The 19,782-nt window shown below is 41.1% G+C and overlaps 1 protein-coding gene across 5 annotated transcripts in view; it reads left to right on the top strand.

Annotated features, from left to right (window-relative positions):
• The window catches only part of FSIP1 (fibrous sheath interacting protein 1), a 203,002-nt gene that overhangs the window by 70,387 nt on the left and 112,833 nt on the right, over positions 1-19,782 (top strand). For all 5 annotated transcript variants that reach the window (XM_019518978.1, XM_019518981.1, XM_019518977.1 and 2 more), the window contains one exon: positions 10,810-10,947. In XM_019518978.1, coding sequence (XP_019374523.1) covers positions 10,810-10,947 — 138 coding nt within the window. The remainder of the gene's footprint in view (positions 1-10,809; positions 10,948-19,782) is intronic.

The following is a 19,782-nucleotide window of genomic DNA, read 5'->3' as shown; positions in this document are numbered from 1 at the left end:
TTTTTTTTTTTTTTTTTTTTTTTTTTTTTTAGGTGCCGGGACATTGGGGCCAGGCGGGGCAGCCATTGATGGGGCTGGGAGAGCAGGTGGGGAAGAGGGCTCATGGCAAAGCACCCCCGCATGCAGTGTGGGGCATTGGAGGGCAGCGGGGATTACCCCTTCTGCCTGGCAAGAGCCGGAGAGTGTGGGGCTTTTTTTTGTTTTTTGTTTTTAAGTGCCAGGATCCTGGGGCCGAGTGGGGCAGCCGTTGATGGGGCTGAGAGAGCAGGCGGGAGATGGGGCCTGTTTGATTTGGAGAGTTGGCTGATTCGGCAGTGGCCGAATTTCCAAATCAGGTTTGACCGAATTGATTTAGGACAGTGATTCAAATCACCAGATCAAATCACTGTCCCCCAAATCGGCCAAATCCGAATCCAAAGTGAATACTAGCTGCTTTGCACAGGCCTAGTAAATATGGTAGCTGCCTCCCCTGCTCGGTTCCTGCATAGTGTTCTGGAGTCATGTAAATTTCTCTGTTGACTGCATGGGGATTTTACACACTAACCCTATTGATTTAGGCTCACTCTCCTGGCATAAGACATTTCATTTTTGGGTGTTGCAATCACATAAGCTAAGGAGCTTATGTGAGAGAGTTGTATCTGGCCCATAGCCTCAAGTTATATTCAATAAGCCTAAGTGTTCTTTCCTTCTGAGAACTGTATTTGATAGTACTTTCAAAGTAAATCCAACCCCCCTGCTTCTCCCCCCACAATTTCCCCTTGTGGATTTGGAACAATGCTTGTTAAATTACCACTGGTTTGTAGCGAGATCTGCTTCCAGACACTTCTAGTTATATTTGCAGAATATATGACTTATGCTGTGACTGTTTCTGAAATCTTTGACAACTGGTTTAAATTAGCTTATAGTAACACAGTTTGGCTGTCACAGAGAAGCATACTTTATTCATCTCTTTTGCAGTGTGTCCAGCTGGATCCAGGATGCCTTTTCATGACTAGCATTCTTTTTACTTGGAAATGTTTCTCATCACTTTATTTCACTCTGAAGCATTTCTTTATTCTTATGCCAGCTTAATTATTTTTGGGAGTGCCTTTCTCTTAATTTGACTTAATTCGTATTCTTTAAAGACATTGAAAAAATTGATCAAGCTTGAAACAGGGATGGGAGCAGGCAAAAGAAAAATGAAACGCAGTACACCTAGTGGGTGGGTACATGGGTGAGACTAAGTAGTCTGATTTTTATTGACCAAAGATGCACCAAAGCAGCTAATTAGCACTTGTCTTTTCCCAAACTCAGTTCTACTTCTTGGAAGGAGTGGAATATGAAGAAAGTGAGAATGGGTTTAGCTGTCAGGTTAGGACAGAGGATGAAAAATTCAGTGTAGTGACTGTAGCTTGAAGAATTAGAAAATCACCCAAGAATAAAACATAAGGATTGGTAATCAAGGAAAGCGGTTCAGTACTTTTGGTGTAACTCAGTCAAACCACACTCTTGGCTCTCCATTTATCTTTGTTAGAAAAATTGTTACAGTAATAAGCTACAATAAATACATTGATTTTTCAATGTATTTTCCAAGTAATTTTTCAAAAGAGCACTATTCTATCTCTAAGGCATGCAAGTACAATCCTGTGGATCCTGCTTAAGTTCTGAAGACCCATTCACCTTAGCTTTAAAACTGAGTTGCAAAGAAGCAATGAAAAGGAAGAGGCAGAGGACCCACCCACCCAACTTTTAGTATTAACAGTTTTTCAGGGATTCAGGTAAGTTAAAATCAATTATAGTTAGGTGCCTCAGTTCACTTATGCTCCTAATTATTGGGAAAGAATTTTGCCCTCAAACTGATTAAGGAATCTTTTGTCAGTTTATATTTCTAGCCCCTACAGGACCATAACAGATTGGATGAACTGGTGGCTATATTATGAGGAATGGGTATTGGTTAGAGGACAGTTATTAATAGATCAGTTGAATTAGTTATTGGAGTCTCTTTGTGTTGCAAGAAAATTGAAGAGCACAAACACATTTCACCAAGTCTCTCTTAAATTGGAGTTTTGCTTGAATAAGGAGTGAACCATTTGGTAAATATTTTTTTTCAGATTAATTTTTCCCTTCTTCCCTATTATTCAAACTTATTATCGTTTGGTGGTAGTTCTCTCTCTCTCTTCCTCCCTCCCTCCCTCCCTCCCTTTCCTTTTATATAGGGTGACCCTATTTCCCAAGTTTTAAAATGGGATAACTTGAAAATTGTTGTTTTTGGCAGGGGGGTTACCTAAGTGCTTCATTTTCAAAGGTCCTTGGTATCCTGCACACACTTTTTCTGCCGTGCTCTCGGGCATGCTCCACTGTCTCTGGGCTCCTGTCTCTGGCCTCTGCTCCCCACCCCATGCTCTCTAGAACACTCAGCTAAGTGCTGTGGGATGCTGGAAGACTGCCGACTTTGTATCGTGTCTATCAGTGGAGACTGCCACCACTGCATTCAGTTGTGGAAGTTTCTGAAAACGGGACAAAAACATTCACTTCAACAAATTAGTGGGATGCCTAGGACAGATGTTTAAAAAGGGATTGTCCCAGTGAAAATGGGATGTATGATCAACCAACTTTTATATATAGGCTTTTGTCAAATATTTACACTTTCTCCTGAATAGCTATTTTAAAATCTATACTTCTGTTCAATCTCTAAAGCTAAACCCCTCTCTAGGGCTTTATTCATCCCCAGTTCAGCCTCTTTTGCATTGTTTTCTCTTGTTTCCACCTTGTACTTCTGTATTTACTCAAAACATTGTGAAGGAAATGAAGAAAGCACTGAAAACATTGTTCAAAACATTACTCCTTTTTTATTCGTTTGACTACATTGCACCTGTCTCTTGCCCTCCACCACCAGCCTTTTTAATTGTTTCCATTGGCTTTGCCTTCTTTTCAGTGTAGTAAAATAGTTAAAAGCTCAACAAACTCTGTTTCTCTGCTGCAAATTAAATGGGTTGTAAACCGCTTGGACTTTAATAAGCAAGCAAGTGGAAGAAGCCCTTTCTGCCCTTGAACCTAAACACTGCTAAGTATTTTTTTATGAAAACAGATTTCATGATACAGGTTTTCACACTTTAAAGCAGCGATTCTCCACCAGAATGCCTCAGTACACTGGAGTGCCCTGAAATTCTCTCAAGGGTGCTGCAGGGTGCTGTACAGTGTTGTCACTGGTAGGTGTACAAACATGATTCATAAGATAGACCCAGAGATTTCAAATAAGAGCTTGTAGTGTTAAAAATATTGAGACTTGTAGTAGTCTTTCTGAGATCTTTGTAGCAGAAGAATTATTTTGCTCTATTATTCTTCAGGAAGTAAAAAAAGTGAAAATTAAGAGCTGGGATTTTCTGAGGGGTACATTGAGTCTAATGAGGGGTGCCTTGCATCTGAAAAGGCAGAGAACCACTGATTTAGAGGAAGGAGTAATATAGTCTAATAGAGCACTTGAAAGAGGGAGGTTAGAAGGTGCAGCTTATATCTACATTGCCAAGTCCTTAATCGAGTAGTTCTGCTGAGGGTACTGTGACTGCTCATGTGTGTAAGCATTCATCAATACAAGAAGGCCAGCACGAGTTCTCTTTCCATGTCATTTTCACTCAAGTTTATGGGCTCAGTTAACATCAACAGGAAGAACCCAAGCTGTGGGTCTTCAGTAGAAGAAAAGCTGCTTGAGTAGGAATCGTAAGTCACCTGGAATGCCTACTCTGCTGCTAATTAAGGCATGTAGCTTTTAAGTCCAGTGACTATTAGCCTTACAATGTACAGTATTTTGTGGATAATAAAGAAATATGTCCTAAATATGCAGCTTTGACTTAAATTTATATTGTATTTTAGTAATTTATACAGCTCTTTAGTTTCCTGTTAACATTTGGGAAGTCGCAGCATCATTTTTTGATGATTCACATTTGTAAAATATTCATTTACTTTGAAGAGCAAAATCTGAATGAAGGTATAAGAGTAAACAAGGACCTCCAGCATTAACAAAATAAAAAGTTTCCTTTTTAGTGTTGCCTATCCTAGCCATCTTATAGTAGATGCCTGTCTTATTTTGGATTTTTCCCCCTTTTGTTTATGAGATGGAGGAAACTAGCATAAGGAATATGTAATTCTATATCTACATATGAAATTTATTATAAATACATTTATAATAAAAAATATAAAATAGATTCATAGATTCATAGATGCTAGGGTCAGAAGAGACCTCAACAGATCATCGAGTCTGACCCTCTGCCTAGGCAGGAAAGAGTGCTGGCATTTTATAAATATGTATAAAATACATACACATACTTATATACTTTTAACCATATATATGCATATTGTATTACATATTCATTTTGCTAGTGTCTTCTGTCCAGTAAAGATGATCTTTCTGTCTTCTGCATTTTGGAGCATGGTATTTGCACTATCTCCAAAAAATGGCTCTCAGGTCCTTTTCAGTGCAAAACAAAAGTAAACTCTGAGAACTTGTATGAGTATACTGTAGTAAATTGGGCACAGAACAGTATGGTAGAAGCTGTGGATTCTGTTAATGTTTCTGCTACTGACTACATGTCATTTAGCCTGCATGGACCCTACTTTGTTAATCAATAAATGGGGATATAATATTTATCCAGCTTACAGAGAAGTAATTGTAAACATATTTGAGATCTTTGAGTGAAAAGTTATAAGCATAGAGTAATATTTAAAACATAGCCATATTGAAAATGAGGATGCAAATATACTTCTGCTGAATACTTCTTTGAATAAACTAATTTTTAGGATATGGACTGTTAGGCATCAAATATTGAATGGCTAGTGTTAAGGGAATTTTTATGGAATCTCTTGTTTCAACCCAGTTATTTAAGTTTTATAATAAATTCCTTAGAAAGCAAGGTAGAAATCTTCTAAATAACCACCCAGCCATGCTTCAGCCTTCTCTCAATGTTTTTTGAATCAGCAGAGGTTAAAATATTGTAATTTTTAGATAGTGTAAGAGTGATGTTGTAACCATGATAGTCCAGAAATTGTGTGTGCGCAGGATTTATTAAGGTGATATATATTTTTTTGGACCAACTCTGTAGTTGGGATGAAGTTAGACAAGCTTCTGAATGCAAGTCATTTCTCATCATGTCTCTCATCACATGAACCAGGCACAACATAGATAAACTTTAAAAAATGGACTTAATTTTCAGGGTTTTTGGTTGTCGTCCTGGCAGTCTAAGGACATAGGCAGGCAAGGTTCTTTGAGTAGATGTGATATCTTTTGTTAGACCAACTAAGTATTTGGAAAAAAAAATTTGGCAAGCTTTTGGGTGCAGTCACCCTTCGTCAGGCATGGGGAGTCTCTGATGTTCTGAGATTCCCAGAAATGAAAGAAGCTAAGAGGGTGGCAGGATGTCAGTGAAAATGTAAATAGGTAGAATTAGAAAGACAAAAGGTGAAGCAGAGGGAGAGGGGTGGGAAGGGAAAGGGGAAGGGGGAAGAGAGCAGGGGGAAAAAAGACTAAAGGGAGGCAGTGCAGTAATAGAGTACAAGGTAGAAAAGAGACTGTCATGCAGGTACCTGGTGAATCAGATGTCAGGCAGGTTGTAATGTGTCATAAAATCAATGTCTGTATTGAATCCATGATTTTTTGCATCTAGTAGATTTAGGAAGTGAAGTTCATAGCCTCATCTATGGAAGGTGCTGGGTAGGTTCCCTTTGAGGAGCTGGGTAGTTCCCTATGACCCAAACGACATCGACAAATGGATCCAGAATATGCCAGGACAAGGAATGCAAAACCTGCCAACATATCTCCACCACCCCAACTATAACTACATCCCACAACAGAATCATAGCCATTCCTGGAACTTATCGCTGCACCTCCAGAAATGTTATATATATCGTCCAGTGCACCAAATGCCCTGAGGGAAGAGGAATTGTACTGCTGGAAGGGGGGGGGGGAAGGGTGGTGGAGGTGGTGGTGATGGGAGGATAACAGAACTGGTTATTACTTAGAACATTATTTTTAATTCCAAGCACTGGAAAAAAAAGTTGGGAATTGGGTCCCAAAAATCCATGAGATTTGACTTTAAAGTCCTTTAAATAAATTTGATGTCCTTTCTCTTTGAATTCTTGGATTTGAGCATATAAATTTAACATTTTCTAACTTCTGTCTTCAGCTCTGGAAACAAGCTTACTTAAAATGAAGATTAAAGAAAACTTGTTTAATAAACTTATACCAGAATCTGGGGCTTTATGAAAAACAGTGAATGTTACAAGCATTTGTTATACTGCTGTTATATGGACCTTAACAGAGATGAACATCATGTAGGTGAGGCTGAGTTGGGATAAACAGACACAGATGTAAAGTAAGAGGACTTGGTAAGGAAGTTGACTAGAATGCATAAGTGTAGTTAGGAGTGTGTAGGTATCTCCAGCTTCATCCAAATTTGTTTGAATCACATTCAAAAGCAAAGCCTAAAGCTTTTTCCATTAAATCATATTTGCTACATTTACTTTACAAATATCTCTACAGAAAATGTTAAATTTTGATTTAAGGTTTTGTGTCCAGAATTTGATTCATTGTGTATCAAATGTGTGTGCAGCTGGGTGTTTCTGCTGCAATGCACAATTCCTCAGAGTAGTTATTACATGTAGGCTTATGGCATGGGCACTAAAATTGCCTTAATTGGAGACTTCTTTTTGCTTTTTAGTCATGACATACATTTTAGTTCTACAAACATTTTGGAATGGTAGATTATTTTAATAGACTTTTAACCTAATGTAGCACTTGATTTGTCACTCTTTAATTATCAGTTATTTTCAAAAGCCAACTCTATAAACCTTTTGTTTCAGACTCAAACTCAGTAAAAATCTCGGTAGTGGAGGAGACTTACTCATATGCAGTTAAATCAGCTGAATGACTTGTTTGTTTGTTTGTTCTTTTTCTCAGACTAAAGGGTAAAGTATGTATTAGTCATTGCATGTCTTTTTGCTTACCTCCTAGAAATGTGGAGAATTTTATTTGGCTGGGTTCAGAGGTCAAAAAATTCCCAGGAGGGCACACTTTCCAAACAAAATGCCCTGCTTGTTTTTGTTATTATAGATTATGTTTGTGGTAGTTGTTAGAGTCCTGATTGGAAATACAGACTACATTTTGCTAATGGTTTTGCTAAAGTTAAATAGAAAATTTGTACTTTATTTCCATTTAACTCTTTGGTATATGACAAGAGGAAACATTTGGAATGGAAAAAAGGGTAGGGTAGAACTCATAAGAAAAATCTGAAACAAGCAGCTGGTAGACAGTAATTTTAATTCAGTGTTCAGTATTTGCCTAAGCATTGTCAGCTGGCAGGAATTGTTAGGCATTAGAGCAGAGGAGAATGTTTAAAGAGTGGTTTGGAGAAGGTTAAAGTGGCAAAATGAAATATAACTTAGGATGCAGTGTCTTTCCATGGGCATTCTCTTGCAAGTACTTATGTCAGTATTTCCTCTCAAGTCAATAGAACTATTTATGTGAAAAAAGTAAAGCATAGTGTATGTAGGGCCCAGGGTCAATGATAGTAATTCCCTCCTTACTGCCCCTCAGCAACCCGCTTTGTTCAGGAAAACATAAAGGGGGAGAAAAAGGAATTTGAAGACAATAATTTTTGGTTCAAGTGGTTTCTCTCAGCATTACCTTTTAAAAGTTGCCCTGGTAATTAGATAAAACCTTTTCTAATAGTATTACATGCAATTTGAGTTCTTTGTTAAAGTCAATCTGAATTCTTTATTGACGTCTAAGTTCATGTAAAAATATCCACCTGCTAGCCCCATGCCAAGAAATTCCAAATGAAATACCGTAGGAAAATTAATGGAAAAGACAATTCATCATTTAGTGATGTCTCATTAACACTAATTATATGTTCTCATATATACATATATATTTGTAACATACAGTTATTTTTCTAAACACATTATAACCATAGCTTTATTATTATAACCATCATTCTAATATTATAAAAGCCTAAGTCTGTCTGTCTATCTGTTTGTAATACTTTATTTGCAGTCTGATTGGCTGACAAACAGCCAATCAGAGTGCGAAGAAGCATTCTGACAGAAGGCAGCCCACCGCCATGATGGTGGGGATGCAGTGGATTTCATGGGGGGGGCGAGGTCACCTGGTTTTGCTCCCCCCACCCTGCTCCCTGGGGGTAGTGGCAACAGAGTGGATGGAAGTGGGGAGCGAGGCCATCACGGCTGGCCTTGCTCCCTCCCCCACCTTGCTCCCTGCAGGTAATGTGGGGGGGGAGCAGGAGCGGGCCCAAGTGAGGGAAAAGCCGGCTTGCAATGGCAGGTGGAACAGCAGGCCTAGCCCAATATGGCAGCGGCTGGGGGAGGGGAGGAGTGAGACTTGTCCCCCCATTGAGCCTGGGCCCACTCCTTCTCCACCCCCGCTCTCCCGTGTCATCCCTGAGCCTGCTCCTCCCGTCCCTGTGCTGCTGCTGGGTTGGCCCGGGCCTGCTGCTCCTTCCCTGCCAGGTTGGCCTGGCTTTCGCCCACCTGTGGACAGTAGCATGGGGCGTGGCAGCATTCCCTCCCATCCCAGGGGGCGGTATGGCAGCACTCCATCCCAGCCCCCTCCCCGCCCCACCACTTGTCATTCTTGATGGGCAATTGGTTAGTTTTATTATAAATATAAACTTGAATGATAACCACAGAACAGATTCTGCCATGAGTTTCAGATTGGAATGTTTCCCCTTCAAGCTGGGGGAGGGCTTCTTCCCTTGGGTTTTGTCAAAGCTCAGAGGTGACCATTACATAAAAGTGGACAAGAAATTGAAGAGAGGGGAAATGTTCTGATCAAGAAGGTAGTTTTAAAATTGTGATTTAAATGCAAAAGGAGCTATAACTTGTAAAACAAATTAAATAAACTGCCTCAGGCTTTTCTTTTTCACTTTAATTGACTGTTTTGCTTATATTTCAATCCCTGGAGAAGAAAGCTCTAATTAGTTACCAATAAATGTTGTGCTCAAATCTTATATTTGAGCTCTATATTGATATTAAATTCTGTCTTAATACAGAATTCCTATATACAGAATTCCTATATTGTGTATATATACCATATCCTTTGAATGTAAGGTGTACTTTTTAAAACAAATGCTTCTTCTAAAAATGGTCTGCATCTTAAATGTGAGTAAAAAAAGAAGTTAAAAGTTCTTATGTACTTAACTTTGGGTGGAGACAGAAGTGACATTTTTGCACAATCTGGCTCCTGAAAGATAGCTATGATCAAACACACATGCATGGCTACAAAGTGTTTCTAAAATGACCGGTCATGCAAAAAAATTAATCCTGATCTAATCAGGTAACATTTTAAGGGGCTCTGCTTTGGAGCACACCATAGGAAACTTGTCTTACCTTGAGGGTTAATTTTTCATGCAGGGGTGGGGCTGTCAGTGGAGGAGGAGGGAAGGGAGCAGCAGCAGCAGCAGTTGCTGGGCTGGTATACCTGGCTTGAGTTGGAGGGTGGGCTGGGAAGTCAAAAGTGGCTAGATGTAATATTGCATGGTGGGAGGCACACCAGTTTTTGTAGCTTGTGGCTCTCGTGTGCCATTGGCTGCATAAACTGATGTGCCTTTAACTGTGCTACCCCAATAAGCCTCTTTTGAGCTATTGCTCTGAGGCTTTTTGCACTTAGTCAATTAAGAAATAAGTTGCATGTTATACAAAGTATTATGGTTTAAAGCCCAGAGCTCGCTTACCTGTCATATGCACAATGGTTACAAAAATATTTGTTTTTAAATTGTCACAACTTTGAAAAGTGAAGCTGAGAATTTTTGTAGAAATCTAGAAAACTCCTTCCTTCCAGTGAGATACACTACTTGGTTTCCTTGCTTAAGAGTGTATGTCAATCAGGAATGCTTCACTTGCTTCTGAAAATAAGAGTGATTGATTAAACTGGGATTTTATTTAAATGGTTGGGCATGCTTTTTGGGTTAAAGGTAATTAGACTTTGGCAAGTTTTATTTTCTGCTATTTCTTGGACTACTCTATGACTTGGATTCTTGCATTGGCTCCTTGGTTACCAAAGCCAAGCTCTTATTATGTCATTCATATGCCACTTTGCAGGTTTGCCAACATTTAGCATTCCAAGTGGGTTAAGTTCTACACTATTCATAGTTGCATTGGGTAGTACTATGCTCCTTGAATGATTTCAGTAAGCTCACTCAGGGAGCAAGATAATCCTCATTGTGAGTAAGACCATCCAAATCTGGTTCTTAACTACTGAATATTTTAAAATTGTAGAGCTCTGGCCAGTAATATATAGTGATTGCAGTTTAGCTGCATGTGCCTTATTGTGTGGGTCTGGGATTGAGTAGGGTTTTGCCATTTACATCCCCATGTGGTCCATTGTGCAAAGGAAGTCCACAAGTTTTGTGGGTGACAGAATTGTCACAGGTATGAGTTTTCAAAAGTGAGTTAATTCTTTTCCTCCTTAAGTCAGTGGCAGTTAACTCAGTGTTGAGCAATTTTGAAAAATACTGCCATCATTGTTAAATATTTTTGTGTATTTTAACAGAATTTTAGAATAGAAATTTTGAATATGAGCACTTATTTTCCTTTTCTAATCTGAACAGTTACCAAGTATTTTTTGTTGCATTGATCCTATCCAAAGATTAAATACTGTATGTAAACGTATGCGTAACACAAAATTTACAGTGGCCAAAATGTAAAATTAACAAATAATGTCTAAATAGAAATGTTTCCAGTTTTGTAGAAGTCAACTTAGCACTTTTGCTAAAGTCTTGTACTTTAACATAGTTTAATTCTGGCCATTTCTGTTTTTGTCAGGAATCTCTGGCTTATGCAAATAGAAATCTGGAAGCAGCCCCAGGTGAAAAGGTTCTACGAGACACTAAGGAACAACGTGATCAACAAATCCGGCTGAAAGAAATAGATCAACAGTTAAAAAACCTGCTGGGAAATCTTGTAAGTCTTTCTTAAGTTTGAAATCTCTGCTGGAGTGTATAATTTCATATACTTCTGAACTGAAATCTAAAACAAGGAATATATGATATATACATAGAGAAAATCATGTTAGTTTTTCTTGTTTTGTAAGAGTCCCAATCTCTTGCTGTTACCTGTAGATGGACTATTTCTCAAATAGGTAAGATATCTTGCAATGGCAGGGACCTTTTTCAAGAATAACCACTACGCATACATTAGAATAGTTTTAAAATTCAGTTTTGCCTCATGTATAGTCTTAAGAGAATAATGTGGTGTACACCAAGAATGCACAGTCTGATTTGATTTTGCTTAACCCAAATAATATATATATTGAAACTGTTGAGAGCTGTTCATCTCACTCTGTACGGTGACTGAAAACCAAGACAGTAAGAGCAAGTGAAATGTTAAGTTTGTAAAATGTGAATTGCAAATCCCTAATGTTGTGGAATAAACTACGTAACATCTCATCCTTAACAATAATCTTTATTTTGAAGAAAAAGAACATAGAGGAAAATAGTCCTGAAATTTAAGACCATCTTGGTGTTAATCTGAAAAGCAGCAAATATACTGTATTTATGCCTAAAGCATAGAGGTGGGTTTGACAACAAGCCCAAACTTGAAGGATCATATGCGTCTTTCAAGTAGTAACTTTCCCCTGATCTCAGCTGTAATTTAAGAACACATTTTTTTTGTTGTGACTTGAAAGCAGTGTAACTAAAATAATAATGCTAGGTGAATCTCTGGTTCTTCAAGGATTTCTTTTTGTTAGCTAGTTTCCTCAGAGAGAGAGACAGAAATAGAGAGAGAGAGAGTGAGAGAAAGAGAGATTGGGAAGGGGGATGTCTAAGGAAGAGCAGCTGCTTGCTGGTGAAGCTGTCTAGGAAGGCTGGTTGAAGGTCAGATGTGGGATGGACTTCTGACAAAAGAACCAGACAGTAGCTGGTCCAGTGGAAGCTGTGAAGAAGAAACGTAAATGGGTAGGGCATGGGAGGTCCAGGAAGATATAGAGGAAAAAGAAAAGGCACCCTGGAACTGTATGCTTCTACTGTGGACTAGAAGCCAGTGTTGGTACTGATTCTCACATAGGGCTCCAGCTAGAACGTCTAGAACAGGGTTGTCAAAGATTCAGCCCACAGAGCTTTATCATCTAGCCTGTGGTGCCACCAGTGAGTCTCAGACTGGATCCACATGCTACACACAGTATGCACTGGATTAGCCCTTCCTGCAGCACACAGTGCATGGGGCTGGTTCAGGGCATATGTTGCACGTGGTGCACAGGGCTGGCCCTCCGATGGCGCCTGTCGAGTTTGACATCCCTGATCCAAAAGTACTGGGAGGAAGCCTCCTTATTCTGTTTCTGCATAACAGAAATAGAATGTCGGTTGGGACAAACCCTGGTGGGGACTATTGACTGAATCTTGGGAGGGGTAAAGAGGGAAACCCCTGAAGCTTGTGAAGGACTGTTGAGTACTTATTTCTTTGAACATAGGACATGAGTTTTGGATTGGAATGTTTCAACTTCAAGCAGTAGGGGGCTTATTCCTTGGAGTTTTGTCAAAGGGTCCACATGTACAATAGCGGACAAGAAACTGAAGAGAGGGAAAATGTTGGCACGGACAACTTTATGTAGGAGACCTGACTTTAATAGAAATTATAAATTGTTTTTAGATTACTCTGAGGTTTTTAGCATATTACTTGAACAAAAGGCTTTCAAGTTAAATGGAAAAGAAGGTATGCAAGAACTCCTCTAGCCTTCTCAGCTAGTGATCCCTAAGATCATGATAGCTGGAAAATGTTAGAGAAAATACTCAGTTTTCAGTCTGATACTTTGCATGTTTGACAACATTTAGTGTGGAGTCAGCCAATTAGTTTTCCCTTGTAGTTATGTGTGTCACTGCAAAAAGAAAGTGCTTAAAAGTTAGGAAAATGAGATTGTCAAACTAAAAATGGGCAGAAACTCAATTTTCTGCCAGGGGTGTTATCTGAAACTCTTTGAAGTTTGTTATTTTAATTGGCTAAATTTCAAGTATACAGTGTCTCTTAAAGGAGACAAAAGAAATATGCTGCTTGGGCATATTTGCCAGGACAAGGGATGTAGGGGAAAGCAAATCATGAAGGAAAAAGCCTATTACACTTTTTTTATTAATACATTGTTGCCATTGGTGTGCAGATCATCTTAGGTGGAACATATTGGAGTTAGGGGACTGGCTGAACAGTCTTGCCTATTTTATTTAAGAATTTAGTTTAATGATCTTTGTTTTTTTGCTTTGCAATTTTGGGAAGTCACAACCATTGTTATCATGGCATTCTCCAAAGTGGTGGACAGACATAACACTTTAAAGGGGCTTTGAAATGTGTTTAGCCCCTGGTAGATGGGATCCCCAGAGTCTTGCTTCCTGCCATGCCACATGGCAGGAGGCATGATTGTGGGATCCAGTATTGGATCCCATCACATCTTATTGTCAATGCAAGGGGAGCTTGGGATCATGATTTTCCTGAACCAGCAAGTATCAAGTTCCTGCAGCTGGGAGCCCCTCAGCTGATTTGGGCTCCCAACCATGGAAGCATGCCGCACAGCTGGAAGCCCAAAATTGGTCATCCTTTCATTTAATGGCATGATATGAACCAGCTAAAAAAATATTGCATTTTTACATTTTACAATTATTGTGTAATGACTTTGTGGCTTATGCTGTGTTTCATCACACCATATTAATTGCATTAATGTGTGTCTGGGTAACAGCTTAATAGGTTATTAAGTGAATCTTAAGTGTGGTATAGACCATATGACCATATGAGTGGTATAAAATGTCCCCAAACATGGTATAATAACACCTGCTCCCTTCAGGTTCTGTTTTGTTCCACCCTAGGGTCCATATGGATTATTGGGCCCAAAACAGATTCCAAAATGTAGTGCCCCCCCAACCCCAGCACCCTATCTCCAGCATCCTTGCTACTGCTTGCACCTCCCATCCTCCTGCACTCCCTGAATGCTGAGGCTCCTAGCACTTGGGATGCCACTGCTCCTTGTGATCCAGGTGCTTCAGCCACTAGGGCTCCTGGTACTTGGGCACTGCCTAGTGTAGGGGTAGGCAATGTTTTTTGGCTGGGGTGCCAAAAAACCCACAATGTCTACCTTGGATGGTTCCGGAGTGCTGGCATGCCAGAAAAACAAAATGAGGGCGGGGGAGGGAGGGGTACATGGCAGGACGCACTGCGTATTAGTATATTTAATAATCATAAATGTTGCCTTTGCTGTTGTGTGTTCCTTTTTTTGTTAAGCATTTTGCAGTGACCTAGGACCTAGTAGTTGCTCTCTGCACTGTAGCCCTGGAGTGCTTCAAGTGCTGAGAGTTCTGGTGCCCAGAGCACCCAAAATGCCAGGAGCTGTTGCCCTGGAATGCAGGGAGGAGGAAATATTCCACAGGCAGTATAATAGACATGACTTTCAGAACTGGTTTATAGAGAGACTAGGGCTTTGCAAATAAGTTCAAGAAGGAAGTTCTGCATAGAAGACGACATAGTGGAAGATAGAGATTGACATCTCTGAGAGGCTGAACATAACCGAGGAGGAGAAATAGAGAGTGGAAGTTAGGTAGAGGTTTGAAGGGAATAACAAGAAATGGAAAAAAGGAAAGAGCTATTTAGAACAAGTGAGGCTATATTACATGGATGTGCTACAAATGATGAGAGCCTTTTCCACACATTAGCAGTGTCTTCCTTGCATAAGGATGTGGTTTTCCTAAGACAGAAATTACAAGATCTACAAGGCAAGATACAATTTTATGTGTAGTATTAGAGTACTGATCGTGTCTTCCTGTCAAATGAGAATGACTTAACCAAGAGAAAAAATTTACCCCATTGCTGTCAACTAGGGCTGGGTGAAGCTTCAGGTGCTGATTCAATTTGGAGGAGATTCGGCTTGATTCGGTGGTCGAATCTCTGAATCCGAATTGAATCAGGACACCAATAAAAAGGTCCAAATAGATTTGAAGCACTCCAAATTGATTCGTAAAAGATTTGAAGAGCTTTGGAGATTTGGGCAGTCCCCACTCTCCGCTGCAGGGAGCTGGACCCAGACTCCGTGCCAGTAAGTAGATGGCAGGAGGGGAGGGTGCTGAAGGAGGGAGGAGGGGGCAATGGGGGGATCCCTGCCAGGCCCCATCCCCTGCCTACTCCCCCAGTCCAGCCTGAGCACCCCTGGTCCCCGCCCACTCTCCCAGCTGCCCCGCCTGTCCCAGCTCCTAGTTCTTAAAAAAAGAAAAAGAAAAAAAGCCCCCACTCCTGCTAGGTGTGGGGTTGATCCCCACTGCCCCACGCTGTGTGGGGGGGCTCTGCCACAAGCCCCCATCCTGCTCTCCTAGCCCCCCACATGGCCGCCCTGCCTGGCCCAGCTCCTGGTTCTTTAAAAAAACAAACAAACAAAAAAGCCCTTCACTCACCGGCTGCAGCAGCAGCTGTTGGGGTTTCTGGAGGCACATGGCAGGGACCCCCATGCAACGTGGGGCAGTGGGGGGCAGCAGGGATTGCCCTCCCCTGCCTGGCAGCACCTGGTGAGTGTGGGGCTTTTTTTTTTTTTAAAGAGCCAGGAGGCTGGGGTTGGGCGGGGCAGCCATTGATGGGGCTGAGAGAGTGGGTGGGAGATGGGCCTGTTTGAATTCAGAGATTTGGCTGATTTGGTGGTGTCACGGTAAAATTTATGGTTGTATGCTGACAACACAGAAGAGCTGGAACTGACATGCGCATATCAACTCTGTGAGTGGAAAATTCCAGGGCTCACCCAGCACGTGCCCCCTGGGTGACCTCAGGACCTGTCAGTCAGCACTGACCTACTCTCTCCACAGGCGCATGCTTAGTTACTACACAGAGCTTGATCCAACACATGCTCAGCTGGCAAAAGCATGACATAATTTGACCAGAAATTTCTATATACAAAGCAATCTGATTGGCCACTAAATTCCTATAAAAGGCTAGTGAGCCCCCACCTTGGGGTGGGCGTTTGGAGTTGGTAGGCGTTAGGAGTGCAGGCGTTGGTGTGAGTGTTTTGAGAGACTGTGCTTGATCTGCAAACAGAGGCTGCTTTTAGCAGGGACTGTGAGGCAGAGAGAGAGATTGGGATTCAAACTCCCGGTTCTCCTCATAACCTCATAAAGCGGTTTAGCTCCTCGATTTCATTTCTTCTCGTATTGATTCTTTTGGTTACCGGACTGTTTTGGCTTCCACTTTGACTTCGATTTGGATCACCCCTACTGCTTTGACTATGGCTTCGTCTTCTACTTACCTGGCATCTGACCTCGGCATCGGCTACCATCATCTCTTCTCTTTATTGTCCATCACTGGACTGGCGTCACGTGTTACAGTTTTTTCGTTAGTTTGTTATTCCATCTCATGAGCTGTTGACCAGCCCTGGGACTAGTGAGTGGGCAGCTGCCCCTATCCCTCACGGGGTAGAAAGCAAGGGATCACTTGCGAACCCTGTGGGCCAACAGACCCCTTTGTTGTTGTTTGTTCTCGTTAACACTGTAACTGAACAAGAAAGCAGCTCTGCCTACGCCTCAAAGCGTAAGTCAATAAATCCACCTGTTTGAAACCATACACTTTCATGCCACTCAGACTCCTCGCCGCAATCCCACCTGTTCATGTTCCAATCGCCAACCCCGGCCCACCGTGACCTTGGGGCCCAATTCCCCGACAGGTGGCAGCCAAATCTCCAAATCAGATTTGGCCAAATCGATTCAGGACAGTGATTCGAATCACCAAATCAAATCACCATCTCCTGAATCCACTGAATCTGAATCCAAATCTGAAGCAAATACTAACTGCTTCGCACAGGCCTACTGTCAAGTCATTCATATTTTCTTCCCTTCTTCTCTTCATATAAGGCTTCTCTCTTTGTTCTCCCCATGCAACTACAGTATATTTTAAACTTTGTAGAACCATTAGCTTGACAGCTTGGCTAAGGTCTCCCAGTAGTTAAAATGGAGCAATTTTGTTGGCCTGATCGGATTTTCCACTAATGTACTGGATTTTAACTTTTTTTTCATGGATTTTTATGTGCATTGTAGATATTCACTTGTTTTGCTGCTTTGGCTCAAAGTAACTTTGTTTCAGAGAGGAAAAATGATCTGTTAAGTAGCTCAGGGGTGATCAACCCCTGGCCCATGAGCCAGATCTGATCCCCAGAGGAGTGTCTCCTGGCCGAGGGGGCTTCCCATAGGTCCAAAAATTTGGTGGTAGGGGAGCAGTTGCCACTTCCCTGCTGCCAAATTTTTGGATTAATGTGGAACCCTGTAGCCCAGATAACATGGTCCTGCATGCTAGATAGGGCATGCGGGGCAGCATGTGGCCTGATTTTGATTTTTACATACCCAGTGATGCTCTATAAATGTTATGTAGTTAAGGAATGAATAATAATATCTGAAGAGCAAGATGCTCTATACAAATCTACTATCACTTTAATATTTTAGTGTCAAGCCAGAGGATTTTATAATAGATTACTTGTTAAATTCATGAGAACTTTCTTTTTTTCTCTGTTCTGCAAAAAATCCAAACAATGCTTATTTTATATCATTCAAGGTGAATTGGATCTAATACATGGGAAGTTGTTCTCTGGAGCTCTTGAAGAATTGAGTGCTCTTTTTTTTTTTCAGAGGCAGCATTAGTACTGATCAGAGGGAATGGAGGTGGCTGTAGGTGTACCCAAATACAGTCATCATCAGTGTGAAGGACATACAGTGAGTTACCCACTGGATTTGTGCAGCTCCTGCTGAAGCCTATGCTGCTATGTACAGCTAGACAATTAAGAGTTCCCAAGCTAGGTAGGTATTTTTACCTGAGCTTCAATCCCATCTCTGGATTGAAGTTTAGACAAACACACTGAGTTAGCTGGCTGGCTTTAAAAGTTTTACTTACTTTAGAAGTATAGGATCATGTCCAAAGGTCATAAAATAAAAGTCTAGGTTCAAAGACTCTGCTCAGCTGTGTGCCACTGAAGCATGGCAACATATTTAACTCCCTGTCTGTTTACAGAGTCCAAACAATAGCTGAACTCAAGTTTAGGACACTGGAGTTGCCATGTAAGTGATTGTTATTGTTAGATGTAAGATAGGGGCAAATTGCTAAAGCCAATCTTATGAACTGTCAGTGTAATTGAATAGGTCTGCTTGTGAACTGGTAAAATAAAACCACATTATGTCATCTCTTTTCAGTCACTGACCCTTTTATAGTTTTCTTTCCTCAATGACCCTTGGTAATGAGGCAAATGCAATCCCAGGCAGCATGTCTGCAGTTCTTTGTGGTGGTCCACCAGTGGACATTATTGGACTTTGGAATGTAACGGGCTACTAATTCATTAAAATGTTGTTGGGAATGTTAATGGGGCCGCTTCAAGGCTTTATCAGTATAACACAGCAGCCTTTTTTGGTATCTGCTGTGCCACACAAACCCTAACAGCATACCAAACATTTTTCTTTAGTTAGGTTTATATGTACTTAAAACCTTATATGGATAAACTCTGTTATTTATTTACACTGTTTATCAACATACAAACAGCCTATATCAATGAGTAATCTGTGGCTAGGTTAACTTAAATGCAGTTTGCAAAAAGCATCATAATGTTTTAGTTAATAAGGGTACTTCAGATGGACATCCTGTATCTTCCTATCAGCTTCTGTCAATCTTGTGACTGAGATTACAACATACATTTGCAAAATTATGTGGTTATGGCATATTCTATATTTTATGAATTTTCTAGGATACTTGTACCGTGTAAAAAAAAAAAAAAAAGCATAGAAATCCTACCTTAGAATCATAGAAAATTAGGGTTGGAAGAGACATTAGAAGGTCATCTACTCCAACCCCCTGCTCAAAGCAGGACCATTCCCAACTAGATCATCCCAGTCAAGGCTTTGTCTACCTGGGTCTTAAAAAATTTCAAGGATGAAGATTCCACAACCTCTCTGGGTAGCCAGTTTCACTCTCCTTTACTACTCTTCTAGTGATTTTTCTGATATCTAACCTAAACTTCACCTGCTGCAATTTGAGACCATTGCTTTTTGTTCTGTCATCTGCCATCCCTGAGAACAGTCTAGCTCAGGGGTGGGCAGTTATTTCAGGTGGAGGGCAGCTTACCGAGTTTTGGCAAGCTGTTGAGGGCTGCATAGGTAGCCCTGCCCCTTGACAGGTGCCCCGCTCCCTGGTCACCATCTTGTGACTTGAAGCCCCTCCCCCTAAGCCCTGACCTTTGCCTCCAGAAGTCCCTTCCCTTGCCCCCAGAAGTACTCCTTTCAGCAAGCGGTTTTTGCCATCTCAGAACCAGAAAAATACCAAATTATATTCTAAAAAGCAAACATCTACAACATTCATCAATTTGATTTCAAAATTATTTTTGTCTTAGTTTACATGTGTTTGTGTAGTGTACATAGAGGTGATTCCACAGTAGCTTAAAATGAAGTCTTACACTTGTATGTTGTGGGGGGGGGGGTTGTATGGAGGGTGAAAATCAGTTTGTGGGGGACTGTGGGTGTGGGGGAGGGAGTTGGGTGTGTGTGGGGAGTTTTTTGGCGGGATGGATAGGTGTGGAGGTGTGGGTGAGGGAGCATGTTGGTGTGTGTGTGGATATGTGGTGTGTGGTTGGCTGGAGTGTGTGAGGGGGTGTGGGTGTTGGGGGTCTGCGTGTATGGCAGTGTGAGGGGGTTGTGGGTGCATGTGTATGGTGTGGTGTGCGTGTGGGACTCACCCTACAAATACACACACACACACACCCTGGGGTACCGGTGTAGCCTCATGCTGCCTGGTCTGGCAATGCAGCCGGGGACCACA

This window comes from Gavialis gangeticus, unplaced genomic scaffold (assembly GCF_001723915.1).
Source record: "Gavialis gangeticus isolate Ggan-Ray unplaced genomic scaffold, GavGan_comp1, whole genome shotgun sequence".
NCBI lineage: Eukaryota > Metazoa > Chordata > Crocodylia > Gavialidae > Gavialis > Gavialis gangeticus.
The sequence above is the reverse complement of the archived record's forward strand: the minus strand, read 5'-3'. Positions and strand labels throughout refer to the sequence as shown.